Here is a 15,049-nt window from a genome sequence, read left to right as displayed (position 1 = left end):
ATTTAATACAAATATAAAGGAAAACCTTGAAGTCAACTGTGCTTTAATGAAATGAACTTAGACATGTCCAAGTACATAATAGTAAATTTTTACACACAGATAAGTGCTTTAATGTTGAACGCATAAGTGCAAAAATTGCATTATACACGCACATTTTGTGTTTTTTCGTTGTTCGTTATTCGCGCACTTCCAGTTTCGCGGAAATAGATCTGATTTTGAATTATACTCACTTTTTCTGTGTGAGTCTTACTCATGACATACGATGATCAGTTTGGGTTTTTTTAAGTCCAGTTGGAATTAATTCTACTTAGAAGAGCTTTTGCAAGCTTTAAGAAGTCATGAGAATTTCTGCGTTTTAAATATGTGTTGAAATTTGTTTAAAAATTGACAAAATGACTTTGAATTTTTAACGAACATTGATATTTTAAAATATAACGGTTTTTAAATATTCAAATTTAAAAGTTCAAAAATTGAACAAATGAAAAATTGACTGTTCATTCAGTAAATTTATAGTTCATCTAATTTCAGTTCATTTGTGAAGCTCAAATTCTGAACTTTAAAATTTGAATTTTTAAAAATCGTTATTTTTAAAATCCCAAAGTTCGTTAATCATCAAATCATTAATGTTGCAGATTCCGTCATCAAAAATGCGCATTAGTCATACATTCCCGACAATTCTCAACCAGTTCCAACTAAACTCCACAATCTATTCATTTTTTGCAAAATATACTTTTTGATTATCTCTGTTATTAAACAGAATTAATTGAAGTTTTACGACAGCAAATACATGCACAGAAAAAAAATATACACTCATTAATTTTGGCAATGGAAGTAACCAATTTTGTGGTGATTTGTTTTTTTCTCTTCTTATATTTTCAATGTTAAGAACACAACATTGAAAAATTAGCGAATGAGTCATAGTGGAAATAATTACTTTTGAGGCATGAAAATATAAAATTTTTCAAATTCGCATGTCCTCCTGCCTCGAAAATTGCATTCATTCACATGGTTCAGTGAATATTTAATTTATTTCACTGTTTTTTTGTGCTATTGTGCAGCGTTGAGTCAATGATATCGGCGTAAGTCAAATAATTCTTCGAACGTACAAATTGCTTCCGGTGATAAAGAAAAGGTGTGAAGGGAAGTGCCATAAATATCAGTTCAATTGTAGAATTTACGGAATCAAAACGTAGAAAAAGAAAAAAAAAATGAAAATTTTATTGACTTTCTTGGTCTTAATTGTCTGTAAAGTTACGGCACTTCCAATAACCACAGACTCAACAGTTGATTCAAAAGGAATTCTTGATGGAGTGATTCCAGGTGGAAGTACAACAACAACAACGACAGCTGCACCAGGATTAATTCCAGGTCTTGGACTTCCAGCTCCTGTTAATAACATCGCTAACAGTGGACCAATGTTAATTCTTGGTGGATTTCAAGCAATTGTGACAAAATTCGATCCAAGCTTAATACAAGGATTGCCAGGACTTGCCGGCTTGCCACAATTGCCAGCCGGTAAATAAATAAAAAATCAATAAAATTGATTTAAAAATGAGACAAATTTATTACTTTTAACTAAAATACTATCTATTGTGTCGTATACTTAAGTCTAGAGGCATTTCATTCAAATTAATTGTCTCGATTCTAACTGTTAAATCACTATTATCAGTCCATTGCCTCAATCTACCGTTATCATCATAAAATGAATATTTATTGTCCTCCAGATGTTCCTCATAGTTCATTTTGTGATTATCTTCCTCATGATAATACATTGTTTCAATTTTATGTGAGACTTCATCGCTATCAATGCCTTCATTGCACTTTAGCTCATATTGCTGCTGAATCAGATTTTCATGATTAAACGTTTTTACATGTTTACGGAGTGATGAAGGATCTGTGTAACGTTTATGACATCCATTGATTTTACAATAATAAGGTTTTGTATTTTGATGAGTTCGACTATGTTTAAAACGATCTGATGAGTTACTATAGGCTTTTGTACATCCCGGAAAATTACATCTGTTAAAGAATTTCATAATGAGTCAATAATGTTTAATCATTAATTTAATTGAGTAGTAGTTGATTGACTTACCTATATGGTTTCTCTAAAGTATGTGAGCGAATGTGAATTTTAAGATTCTCGGCACGTGAAAATGACTTTCCGCAGTTCTCAAACGAACATCTATGTGGTTTTTCTTTCGTGTGCGTTCGACTGTTTAAAAGTAAAAGAAGAATGTTATTATTGCGTCTGGAAAGTTCTATCTTGAGATAGTGTGCATTTATTTTAGGCAGGAGATATCAAGGTGACTAATATTTGAAATAATTTAACGAATTTTTCAATTTTAAATAGGTCAGGAATTTTGTTCAAGGTTCAAAATTTTTGAACTTTGAAACAAAAACATTTCAAATATTTCTTGACCGTTAGACTTTAATATTTTTTTTTTTTGGTTCTTATCACAGCTAGTATCGTTGATCATAAATTTTTATCAAAAGCCACTTACCAATGAACAAGCATTTTATATCGTGCATTAAATCCTCTATCAGTACGTAAACATCCTTCCCATTTACAGTAATATAAGTTATCAGGTGCTACTGTGCTATGCATTATCGAAACGTGATTCGCTAATTTCTCTAATGAGTCAAAAAATCTATATGTGGATGAAAAGAAACGTGCTGTTATGAAATTTTTTTGCTCGATTATTTAATGCCGCAAATGCTTTCTGTCTTACTTGTAACAATTTTCCCATCGACAAACATGCTCAATACTAATTTGTGTCTCATTAGCTGGTAAAATTTGGCAATTTTCCACTTTCATGATAACAGAACCACGTCTTGATTGATCACCAACATTTGTCGTTGTGCCTAGATTTAAATTTGGCGATAGTGGAGGCGTGAGAGTGATTGGTGATAAGCTTGGTGGTATGATTTTTGATGTCATTAATAATGTCTTGGATGTCTCATGTGGTGGCGTTGCATATGGTGGCGGATGATAGTATGGTAGTCCACTATAATAATAATAAAGCGGAACTCCATTTATGCTCTGTATATAATCCTCTGTCTCAATCACCATTATTATTTAATTAATTATTCTAAATTTTTTCAGTCACAACAAAATGTTTTTTTTTTTTCTTCTTTAAAAATCCAGCCTTAATGGCTTAATTAATTTTTTATTTATTTGTCTATTAGAAACAAACTCTCGTCAGCTACTGAGTATTTTGCCTTAATTTTGAAACAATTTTATAATGCATGAGGAGAGTCTATTGAACATTCGTTCATTTCGTTATCAGTCTACTGATAAAGTTTCGGGTTCGCTGGGGGAAAAAAAAACCCGACAGACTTGTGACGGATTGTGCCTTATAGAATATTTTTTTTTTTTTGCAGCAATGTTGGATACCTGCAGCTTATTTTATTTATTGATGTAGTCTATCGTCGGGTTGGAAGTTTTTTTTTTCGATAAGGAATGACTGTCTATAAACATTAGATGTGTGATAGATGCATGATCGGAACCACGATTCTCTTCTTCATTTGTTTGTTATATAAAATATTGTGTATGCCTTACTTATTTCGCGTACACAATATTCACAATAATTTACTGAGTAAGCAACTTGATGTGAAATTTCACCTCATTTGAACTCATAACTGCTTTAATCTAGACTTATAGACTTATCAACGAGATTTTTTCCACATTTTTCTACAGTTGGCTTGGCTTGTTATAAATTTCATCTCGTCAACATTATTATCGTACCTACTTTTTTTTTTACTTCTATTTAGTTCAATTTTTGGGCTGTATTTGTAGACCAAAATGAGAAGGCTTTTGAATGTATGCTGCATGACAGATTCGTGTGTGGTATTTTTCTACAGCACTTTTAAAAAGAAAAAATGTTGGGGATTTTTATAGACTTTGTCTGAATGTCTATCTATATTTGATAATAGATTAGAAATGTCTGTGGCATGGATTTTGGGGATTTTTTGTTCTTATAAGTATTGATATTGATTGATCGAGTTTCTAGAAATCGAGAATTGAGTATTAAGGAGTGCTTGAAATTGGATTGGATGTTGAAATCGACTGGACTTCGGAATATTCCCTAGTTGTCTTGATCTTGACAATTTGACGAAACCCAGACTTTGGGACGCCCTAACACAGGTTGATACACATTAAGAATTCGTCTTATGCAACTGTCTAGTGCATTGTTGTTCTAACGTGTTTGTGACACGACACATGTTGGTGATAAGCCAAGATCGGCGCATGGCTTACGGTTTGTGGCAATTCCAAAAAATTTCTACCGCACACGGTTTGGACATCACAGTTCTAGTAGAATAATTCCCGATCAGCACAAGCTTCTCATGGTTACGGCCACATGGCATCCAATTGGCAATTAGCATGAAAATCATCACTTAGACACCATGTGGCAGCTACTTGAATGCCATGAATAATTTGTGCCGATTGGGATTCACTAGACAACACAACTGATTTCGATAAAAATTTATCGGTGTACTGACCTAGATTTCCATTTTGTCCCTTTTTGTGTTTGCCGTTTTATTGGCAGTTATCAGTATTTTTTAATGGCATTTGGTATCGGCAATTGGTCTTCTAAAGGTGGTGAATACGTAATATATGTGTCTTCAGTCACATCCTTAACTCCACCATGATACATACCTCAATACAAGCCACATGTATTGAGGACAGAGTCGAGTCTCTGGTTAATCCAGAGCACGTTGTTCTAGCAAGCCGGCATCCTTAACTACAAGCTAAGAAACCAAGTGGGATGTCATGGATCGTAATTGATCTAAACGACCAGTGAAGTAATTAAGTTAAGCACTTCAATAAAGCATTGCTAGATATTAAAGTTTCTTTTTAATGTCGCTATGTAAGGTGTGATAATTACAGAGAATTCTTAATTTGCAAATCAAGAACAACCTGAATATAAATTCACGGATCTAGAATTGAAGCGCATTAGACATCCGCACATGTCTGCCTACTCACTTGACTGAGGGCTTTTCACATTCATATTCATAAAATAGGAAATACTCCACGTTTCTTCTTTTTCGGTGAAGTAAAGAGCACTTAGTAACTTCTTTATTTAATTATATTATCTGCCCCCACTAAAGAAAGATTATTTTTTTTTTCTTTTCACTCGCGACGATACGATGAAAAGAAGCGAAAAAGTAGGCATTTCTACCACCAGACACATTTTATAATATACTGATAATGTCTATTATGTTCCTTATTTGATTCTGAGATTATTGGTACTTGAAAAAATTATGTAATTGATCATGATACGTCCATATGCTTCTCACAGACATTGAATTACATCAGCTTAACCGGCAAAAAATATTTATTTCTAGTTATTTGGTCCGGATTTTTTTTAATAATAAAACAAAAACATAATAAACATATATTTTGATCTCGTGACCCAAAATATAAAACTGATAGCCGTATTTTCGTCGAAACCAGAATTTATAATCGTCGTCCGATTGAGATTAATCACCTCATAAGGAGTGAATCATTGACTTTTTGGCTATTTTCGGTGATATTTTTATTCGCAAGTCAAAATCAGTTTTTGTGGCTCTATTTCAGTTGCTATTTGGGTTTACAAAATATCCACGACCATAGCAGCTGAATAATGGAACATAATCAAAACTGTCGTGGTGATTTTATCGCAAAAAGTCTTGTGCCAGACAAAAGATATGAACACCTGTATTTTTCCATAAAAATGTACTGGCTTAATTACAGTTTGATTTAATCTTTTTTTGAAACATATGACACATTTAAGGGTTCAATAAATGAAAAATGCGTGACAGAATTTTAGTCGGAAAATCCTTTTTGGAACATTCTCAATTTTCAATTATTTCAGATCCATACAACAGCTAAATTTGAAAACTGTTGTAAGGTTCTGAGACATTTGGAAATTGGGCGGTTTTGTAAAAGAATTTGTAACGTTTTATTTAAGTTCAAATAGTAATTGTATGGTTTTAGAACAATTTTCTTGAACAAAATTTGAAATAAATTCGACCGTTAAAATTTTGCTCAATTTCAAATTTTCCAAAAGTAATTTCGCAAATCTAATCAGTTAAATAGCCGTACGAAACAAGTCATTGACTTTTATAAAACAAGATAAACAAACTTCATGACAATTACATTCAATAGGAAATAACAAATTCTCTCAAAAAAATTCAAAATCTCGTCTATCTTTTGACACAGAAAAAAACATTAATAAATTTAACATCATTTGACTCTATAATCTCATCTGTCAGTGACAAAATAGCAAAATCGACAATGTTTCAAAAAAACAGCAAATTTTCATGAGAAAAATGCTTCAAATGAACTATTAAACTTGCAACGTCAATGAATGAACGACACATTCATAATTATTATACATACAAGCTCATTCAGATGAAAAGAAAAAAAAAAGAATTAAAACAACGTAATTAAACGTACTTCATCGCTATCAGTTGTTGCATGGTTGGGTTTAATAAAAACATCCAGCAAACAAACCGCTTTAAACTAGTAAACGCGACTCGCTCGTCTTTTTTTTTCATTTACTAAGCATATGGGAGAGTAGGCAAGGAATAACACTGTAAAATTGTTCTTATCATTATTGATTGAACGTGCATGAATGTCTGGCTTGTTATCGCAAGCAACGAATATAAAAAAAGTGTTGATAATAATTTTTTCGTATTTACCTTCCTCGTCCACGGAAAGATACAATTATTAATAAAACTTGTTATTTTTTTTCGGCAATAGACTTTAGACACTTATTCCTGCCTGATATATATAAAATATGTGTGAGAAATACTCTTTACTGGTTTTTTCGTGAATTTTGTTCATCAGACATGATCGTATGATAAGATAAAGGGACTGTAAAAAAATCAAATTCTAGCTTGCAATTAACAACAAGTGAACGACTAGATGATTCTATTATTCCCAGACATTTTGCACGAACAGAAACAGTGATTCCAAAAAATTGTTTAGTGATGTTGTTATCAACGGCAACCCACTAAGATATCACTCAGGGTTGCACTAATCAGTCAGTCTGTTTTGAAATCACTAAATTGGCACTATCTCGAGACGAGTTATTTAACATTTTTTATGACTATAATTTCAGTCTTTGAACATATCCTTAAGTCCCAGACTCAATAAATCCCCCTTCAAATTGGAGCTATTTTAGACATTTTTTCTTTATCAGAAATGATTCATGGAATTTTATGACTTTTTTTTTCATTCACAAAATCAAGTACTTAGAAAACAACTCACCGCGATTGCCTTTTCCGACTCTACTTTTTTATTGAACTTTTTTCCTTCCGATTTTTTTTTTTTGTTAATACTATTTAATTTTTTATGTTGATTGTCACGCGTACAAATAGAAAATAACAATAGAAATTCTGATGTCATGTGCCGTACGACGATGACTGAGCTACGTGGGGCCTTCTTTTTTTTGAGAGAAAATACATGAAAAATTAATTTCTATTCATTTTTTTGGAATCCATTTCTCGTATCACTAATTATAGTTAATTCTCTGCAGGAGTTATCTCCCATATGATTCCATTTTCAGTAATATTAAAATACACGCCGTGATTTTGATTCTCTGTTGTTATCTGCATCATGTACATGTTGGGTGATACACTTAATAGTTTCAATGTCACATCAGGCTTAGTGTGTCGATACATTGTTGCTATTATCTTTTCTGATAGTTTTTCGCTTGCGACACTTGACTCGGTTGTTCCGGTATCTGATTTATATCCTTCGCCACTCTTCACACTGTTGGCATCTGATAAGCTATCACTTGACTCATTATTTATATCACGAAATTCGTGCATGTTTGATTTATTATCGCTGGTACTACTTTGACCGGTTTTAATCGGTTCCTGTTCATTGTTATCGAGTTCTGGAAATTTATTGATTTTTATTTCTGGTAAAATTTTAACGGTTAAGACTTTTGATGAACTTGAATCAGGTTCAGATAAATCATCTAAGAATTTTTCACGATGTCGTGTATGGCGATCAAATTTGAAGCCAGCTAAGGTAGTATCAGCAATGAGTGGAAATCTATGCTCAGAATTATTGATAGCTGTCAATTTCATATGTTCATAAATTTTTCGCTCCTTTGCTTCCGTCTCTCCTTCAACATAATCTCGAGAATTTGTATATTGCTTAACTAAGTGCTGTGGCAAGGTATAAATGATTGTTATGTTGTATTGCTTGACGAGTTTTGCAAAAATGTTTAAATAATAATTCAGGTACATTTCTCTTGTCAGTGGCTTCCCATAAACTTTTTCAAAGACAAATGCATCGTGGAAGTAGAATGAGAAAGAATCGACCACAACTAATGACAATTTTGAGAATCCAAGAATCATAGCTTCAAGACATGATAAATAATCATGAAAATTTGTTTCACATTCTGTATTTATGACTCTCAATCGCTTCATTATTTTCTTCACTGCTCCCTCTACATCCTTTTCGGCGCAAGGCTTAATGTATGATTCACAAAGTTCAGAAAATGTTCTTGTATTGAAATTCCCGTATGTATTGATAAATAAAGCTTCGTTTTCTGGATTAGTCAATAGATTTTGTATAATTATTTCCATTGCAAGTATAGACTTTCCAGTTTTACGTCGTCCTGTATAGGAATTGTGTAATCAATCATTTTTATTTTGATTCAAAAAGCGCGGGAAATTACCTTTTATACAAATAATTTGATTCCCGACAAAAACCTTTTCAAATGTCTTTCTTAGCTTTAATTCCTTGTTCTTCACGTCATTTTCATCAGTTGCTGCCTTATTCAGGTCCAAGTCTTCATCAGTATACGCAAATTCCATTTTTATTAACAATAAAATTTTTCCTTGCTGTAAATTTGAAATTACTATGTTTGTGTGTGTAAATTGAAAAGATTTTCAAATTTATTTTAGCCGTTATTTTTTGGTTTGAAAATATTTAATTTTATTTTTTCTCAAGCTAACAATTTAGGTATTTCATTGTTTTTTCTCTCATATTGAAATCACTGTTTTAACTTATCGTTCTTAATTGTGTTAGGTTTTGCATTAATAAGAAAATCAGAAAAAATATATACGATGAAGAAAAAATTACTTAAAAATCTAAACATTTTTTTCAGTGTTACTGTAATTAATCCTTAACTCATAAAGATGATTGTTTTAAAGAGAAATAATGTCACATTTTTGTAGATCAATATTTTTTTTATGTTATTATTTAATTATCTGTCCACACATATTAATGGTATGCATTTATCCTTGCATTGTGTAGGCATCAAGTTCTGCATTTAATTGGTCTAAAGTAACTTCTGTCTTCTTGGGACCCCCACGTCCACCACCTCTACCTGCACCGGAACCGCCTCGGCCTCGAGAAAATCCTCCTTGTCGGCGTCCTCCTCGGAATCCTATAATTAACAAAATGTTAATGACACAATCATTATTTTCATAAATATTCATGAGCCTTACCTCCTCCAACTGGTTTACGTGGTGATCTTTGAGTATTATTTGTGGCAGGTTTAGTAAAACCAAGTCTGGTTCCTGCTTGCGGCACTTCTGATGTTGCTAATTGGATATTCATTGGACGGCCATCAAGTGGTACACCATTGTAGGTTTTCATAGCTTTCAATGCATCATTTCGGCGTTCAAAAATGACATCAGCACTTCCTATAATTAGTTATAAGTATGAATATACATAAAATTGTGAAATATTATAAGTAAGACTTACCAAGTGATCTACCAGATCTGTCGTAATGTACGGCTGCTGTCTTTAATGGTCCAAATTCTTGGAACAATTCATTAATATCTGTATCGGAAACGCTGAAATCTAAATTTCCGACAATGAGTTTCGTTGTACCGAGAACGCGAGCTGTTGTTAATCCTCCGCCGGCTGTTTTTCTTGCTCCTTCATACATATCATGCTTCCATGCGCTGTTTACATCGCCCTAGAAATGGATTTTTGTTGGTTTTTGTGTCGATTTGAGCGTTGTTTCATAAAATATATGTTTTTATTATTTCATGAAGTGATTCCCAAAATCCAAAGTTGAAGTTCATAAGGAATAAGAAGCTATTCGATTCGGATGTATATTGTGTATGAAATAAATTCAAGATTTCTGCACTGAAAATCAATCCAATCTTCATCTAGGATCATAAAAAATGAATTTTCGGCTTTTTTTTTGACTCTATAAATTATTAGTATGACTAAGTGGATAGACGAATAAATATAATACTTTTTATGGACTTGTTTAAATGATAATTTAACGCGGTAATAACGGTTTACTATATAAAATAATTCACTTGATTCTCTTGTGTGATAAAACAAAAAATCAATAATGTCCTTGATTTGATATTTATCGGGAGTTCTTTTTTTTTTGTGTTTTACAAACTCCCAATAATTTCATTTTTCACAACAAAATTATAAAACTATTGAATATGTCCCAAAATGCACATAATAATTGCTTTAAAGTTCTCATAAAATAATTCACTATAATTTATGTATTGATTGAACCACAAACAGTATCCACAAAATATTGACTTTATGTGGAAATATTGAGGTCTTTCAAAATGTTCATATATTCGAAGCCAATCGAAGGTTGATGATCCAGACACAGAATATGTATTTATTATTTCGTAAGTATGAGTAATATGCTCTTTCTTTCTCACTCATATTTTTCATCGCGAACAAACTTGTCTCACTCACAAAATCCTCCATTTTGTTTTTATTTTTTCCTTTGAAATTTTTTTAAGGATCTTTTTCATCACTTTTCCCTTCCAATTCTGATGGTTCAGCTTACCCGTGTATATTTATTGTTTCTTGTAATTCCGCCACGACCTCCACGACCTTTTATAACACCACCAAACTTCTTTGTCGGCGAATTTTTCTTAAATGTTCCTCCTGGCTTGCGATTTGCTGTTCGTGTATTATTTCCTGGTCGTTTTTTGTTGCTTTTGATGATATCATCCAAACTCATTTCAATCTTATCCATTTTCATAATCTGTTTACTCTTCTCTTTGATGAAATTATATGTTGTATGTACTTCCTTTCCTTTTTAATTTATATTAAAATGCTTTTGAAACTTTTTTCTGACGCGAGCGTGAATTAGAAAGATGTTCAAAAACTTTTTGACCGTTATTTCGTTGAAACTATTTTTGAACAGGTAAAATCTCAAATTCAAACTTTTACCGTTATTTTTAACAAAGTTTCCTTTGCAGACATGATTGTTAAGGAAGTAGAACTAAGATTTGCTTTGCAAAATCCAATTTTGTTAGTTTAATTTTTTTAACCGTTCTATTTTGAATTTAAACTATTTTTTCAAGTAAAATTTCAAATTGAAAATTTAACGACATTTTGGCCATGTGATCATTCGTTGGCTGTCATGTGTTAGACGTTGTTTACATAGGTACCTAATGATACCTTTCACAAACTTTATATTTAGTAATCTTATTTACATAGAAAATTACAATCAAAATTCTAATTAAAAATTGCTTACTATGATTATTAATTGTAAATTTATATTAATTATTTTATATCCACCAAAAATGCGCTCCTATCCCCAAACTCGATCATACCCAAGCAACAAGTGCACCATTGGAAAACAACTTGTGTACGATCAAGTGCTTAATTTTTAAGATTTTATACTCATTTATAAATTAAGTAATACTCATTAGTTATGTCAAATGCAAGTGACTGCTCATCTTATTCCTATAGTCCAGATTTTAAGAATTACATCTACGAGGATGGAGGATCAAGTTTGTTTTATATCAGGGCTCATTCATTAAAAGACAATCACAACAAAAATTCATCAAATGATGATCAGGATGAAATATTCAGGCATGAATTCAAAAGGATGAGTTTAAGGCAGCGAGATAAAGGAATCCTTTCAAAGCTGACTGCTAAAAAGTCATCAGGATTTGAGTTTAAAGTAGTGGAAAGGCAAAAGTATAGACATACAGAAGGTGAATTAAAGGAATTAAAAGTTGCAAATAAATCACTAAAATTGAATAAACTAAGCAAGCCGAAAAAGGGTGACAACAGAAGTTTATTCGAAGTTTTATTTAATGCATCAATCATTGTCGGACCAGACAATAAGAGACTAATAATTGACAGAATAAACACACCAAGTGTCTTTGAGAAGGATTTATGTGTTGGTGACTACATAAAAACTATTGATGGCGAAGTCATCAGCACTGAAAATATCAATCATGTCCTACATAAAGTAATTAATCAAAAATCATTCAAAATTGTCGCACAAGAATCTTATAAGGATGACTATGATGCATCACAGGAAGAGATTAAAATCACTAAAATTAATGATATTGTAGCTAATAAGGAGAAGCTATTCAAGCTCGGATCTGAGACTCATGAATTAATTTTCAGCCTTAACATTATCGTCAAGAATGAACAAATAACAGAAGATTCTGATGACTTTACGACTGTATTCTCATATCCACCAAAAGACAATAACTTCCTGCATAAACAGAAGGGATCATTTCTGACATTAGCATCAATAATGAAGGGATCATTTGATGAGTATCCAATTGTAACATCCATCAAAGTCCACAACACAACATTCTTTGTGACTTATACGATCAGAAATGGCGATAATGAGTTCATATTTCTTGGATTTAATTCCAATTATGCTGGATTGTTTGACTCGAAGCACATCACACAAAACTTTGTCAAATTCCTTGACTACATCTATCCAAACTTTATAATCATCAATGACTTTGACCAGCTTAATTCTTTATGTGAAATGGTCAAGATCCAGCTGATCAGAAAACCATCTGAAGCTATAAACTTTGAGCAGCTATTCTCATGTCCTAAGTTTGTGCCTCTACCTAAAGAAATTGTTTTGAGGATCAATGATGCTCTAAGTGAATTAGAAGCTATGGATTATAGGAACTGGAATGAAAGTTTAATGGAACTATTTGGAAAATTCAATGTGATCGGTTCCTGTCTGTTCTATAAAACATCTCTGATCTGCTCACATTTTAATGAATTTGATATGGAAAATGTTGAACTGTTTGTGCGACAGTTGTGCCTTAAATTTTTGTATGAAATGTGCTATGTAAAGGAAATGGCAATTTGGCAACGAGTGTATCCGAAGGAATATCAGTCATATAATATGGAAAATGACTCAACTAAGAACAAGGTATTCCTGTTGATTGCAGCACGTGCGAATCTCATGATGTGTGTCTTGCTGGAAGAAAATGCTTACAATCTTAATCCAGAAATTGAGACACAAAGCTCGAACTATCTGATTTATTTTCTCGAAGAAATGGAAGATGTTATGGATCACTTGAAAGTTGTTGGCATAGAAAATTTGACAAAAATATGGATTAACTCAGCAAAACGTCCGCAATGTAAAAGTCCTTTTGAGAAAATCGAAGATCCAGTAAGTACTGAACATCAGCATTTGAGACAAATAAAGGAAGAATGCGAGGATGATGATGAGTCTGAAAAGGATTTAGAAAGTCACATCGACAGTCAGAAAAGCAGCAGTGGATTTGAGAATGAAGATACATTTTATAAGGACTTTGCTGACATTGTGCCTCAAACATTAACTTTTGGACCTGAAAATGTCCTGTATCATTTCACACAATTAGATTTTACGGAAGGACTCATCTTAACAACTATCAATGACAATGCATGCAAGCCTCCTAATGACATATTAGTTGATATATTCCGTAGAAGCTGCTTAAGCATTCACGGAGTGCTGCAAAATACAATAAAATTTAATCAGTTGTTGTCTCGAGAAAATAAAATATCAAGTAAGACTATGATGCTCCCGAAGGAACAAGGAATGTTAATAGACCTTGTTGTTGGAAAACAAAAGCTTAACTTTTGGATAATTGGACGTCTTTTTGGAACTAAAGAATTGTATGTTTGCTACGATTCAAAAATCCCTCAAAATATGGTTGAGATTGCATTTAGAATCGCCCTTAATTGTATTGGATAACCTTAAGAGTATTATGTACTGAAATATTTAATTAGGTTATGTGTAGAATCACCAGCATTCCATTATTTTTAAGCTATTAAACATGTTTACACATTTTTACAAGAAAAATAAAATTAACGTACTTTTAAAATTCAAACAAAAATTGAGCAAAACTGAGCAACATGCGTCTTTCAATTCAAAAAGCCAACCGACTTTACTGGATGTTTTTGTTTTGATCAAATAGTAAATTAATTAATTTTTGTGTAATGGAAGGCTCATCAAAAGAAAAAAATATACAGAAAGAGAAAGAAGAATGTGAGAAAGCAGCACAGGAAACATTTAACCGGATTTTAGCAGCATATCGACAAGTAATTGATGGAATCAGGTAAATATGATTTTTCTATTGTTAAAAATACACAATTAAACTAAATGTTCTCATTACTTACTTCCAGTGATGACTGTTTTGATGAAGTTAACAATATTGTCGCCAAAGAGACTAAAAAGAAACTCGATAAAGCTGGAAGTGCATTTAAGGAACATCTTTTTGAACTGATCAGGGATAAATTCACAAAAATCTGGAGAGATCGAGAGATGGACCTTAGTGTAGCTATGCTGGAAATGGCAAAGAGAAATTTTGTGGTAAAAGAGAAGTGGAGACCAACAGATAAGACAGTTGAAGAACAATTTCGTCCACATTTAGGAGTAATGCTGACAAAACAAAGAGACATGCTGCGGAAGCAAATTGAGGAACAGAATGAACAAATTGCTGTAAGTTGTTAATTCGTGAATATTCTCGAATATCATTTAAATTGTCAATTACTTTGTATTGAATTTTGCGTACAGTATCAATGACTTATGATTATCTGTCTACATCCTCAACAGAAATTGATCCCCTGCGTTGAAGAGTCGCGACGAAGATTTAGAGCCAGGATGCAAAAGAAGGCAAACATGGCGATTGAAATCGAAAATGATACCAAACGAATGGAGGAGTCTAATAAGCAAGTAGATGCAATGCTAGAAAAAATATAGAGTAAGCTACAATTTAATTAATTTAAGTACAAATCCTTTATTGTAAAATATTTTCTCAATCTTTTATAACTTACTAATGCTTTAATAATAAACATGGA

The 15,049-nt window shown here is 32.2% G+C and overlaps 3 protein-coding genes across 6 annotated transcripts; 1 reads left to right on the top strand and 2 right to left on the bottom strand.

Annotated features, from left to right (window-relative positions):
* Positions 1-1,550: 1,550 nt before the first annotated feature.
* Positions 1,551-8,840, bottom strand: sug (sugarbabe). 4 transcript variants are annotated; one of them, XM_070635218.1, is made up of 6 exons: positions 8,679-8,835; positions 7,256-8,618; positions 2,730-3,005; positions 2,502-2,648; positions 2,093-2,212; positions 1,551-2,019 (listed from the first exon to the last, which is right to left on the bottom strand). In XM_070635218.1, the coding sequence occupies exons 3-6, from the start codon at positions 2,936-2,938 to the stop codon at positions 1,584-1,586; spliced, it is 912 nt and encodes a 303-aa protein (XP_070491319.1). In that variant the 5' UTR covers positions 2,939-3,005; positions 7,256-8,618; positions 8,679-8,835; the 3' UTR covers positions 1,551-1,583. The 4 variants fall into 4 exon arrangements, with proteins under 4 accessions (XP_070491319.1, XP_070491298.1, XP_070491309.1 ...); XM_070635197.1 differs by lacking the exons at positions 7,256-8,618; positions 8,679-8,835 and adding an exon at positions 6,440-6,477; XM_070635208.1 differs by lacking the exons at positions 7,256-8,618; positions 8,679-8,835 and having other exon boundaries at positions 2,730-4,169.
* Positions 8,841-8,897: 57 nt separating this feature from the next.
* Positions 8,898-11,087, bottom strand: Ref1 (RNA and export factor binding protein 1). The gene is made up of 4 exons (XM_070633855.1): positions 10,779-11,087; positions 9,713-9,929; positions 9,454-9,651; positions 8,898-9,392 (listed from the first exon to the last, which is right to left on the bottom strand). Exons 1-4 carry the CDS (start codon positions 10,974-10,976, stop codon positions 9,241-9,243), a joined length of 765 nt encoding a protein of 254 aa, XP_070489956.1. The 5' UTR covers positions 10,977-11,087; the 3' UTR covers positions 8,898-9,240.
* A 481-nt stretch (positions 11,088-11,568) lies between these two features.
* On the top strand, positions 11,569-15,044 carry in (protein inturned). Its single transcript, XM_070634131.1, has 3 exons — positions 11,569-14,307; positions 14,375-14,690; positions 14,805-15,044. Exon 1 carries the CDS (start codon positions 11,655-11,657, stop codon positions 13,941-13,943), a length of 2,289 nt encoding a protein of 762 aa, XP_070490232.1. The 5' UTR covers positions 11,569-11,654; the 3' UTR covers positions 13,944-14,307; positions 14,375-14,690; positions 14,805-15,044.
* The last annotated feature ends 5 nt before the right edge of the window (positions 15,045-15,049 follow it).

The sequence above is a fragment of the Chironomus tepperi genome, unplaced genomic scaffold (assembly GCF_022539635.2).
Source record: "Chironomus tepperi strain 1889 unplaced genomic scaffold, CSIRO-AGI_Ctep_v1 contig_9, whole genome shotgun sequence".
NCBI lineage: Eukaryota > Metazoa > Arthropoda > Insecta > Diptera > Chironomidae > Chironomus > Chironomus tepperi.
Note: the sequence above shows the minus strand (reverse complement) of the source record. Positions and strands in the feature narration are given on the sequence as shown.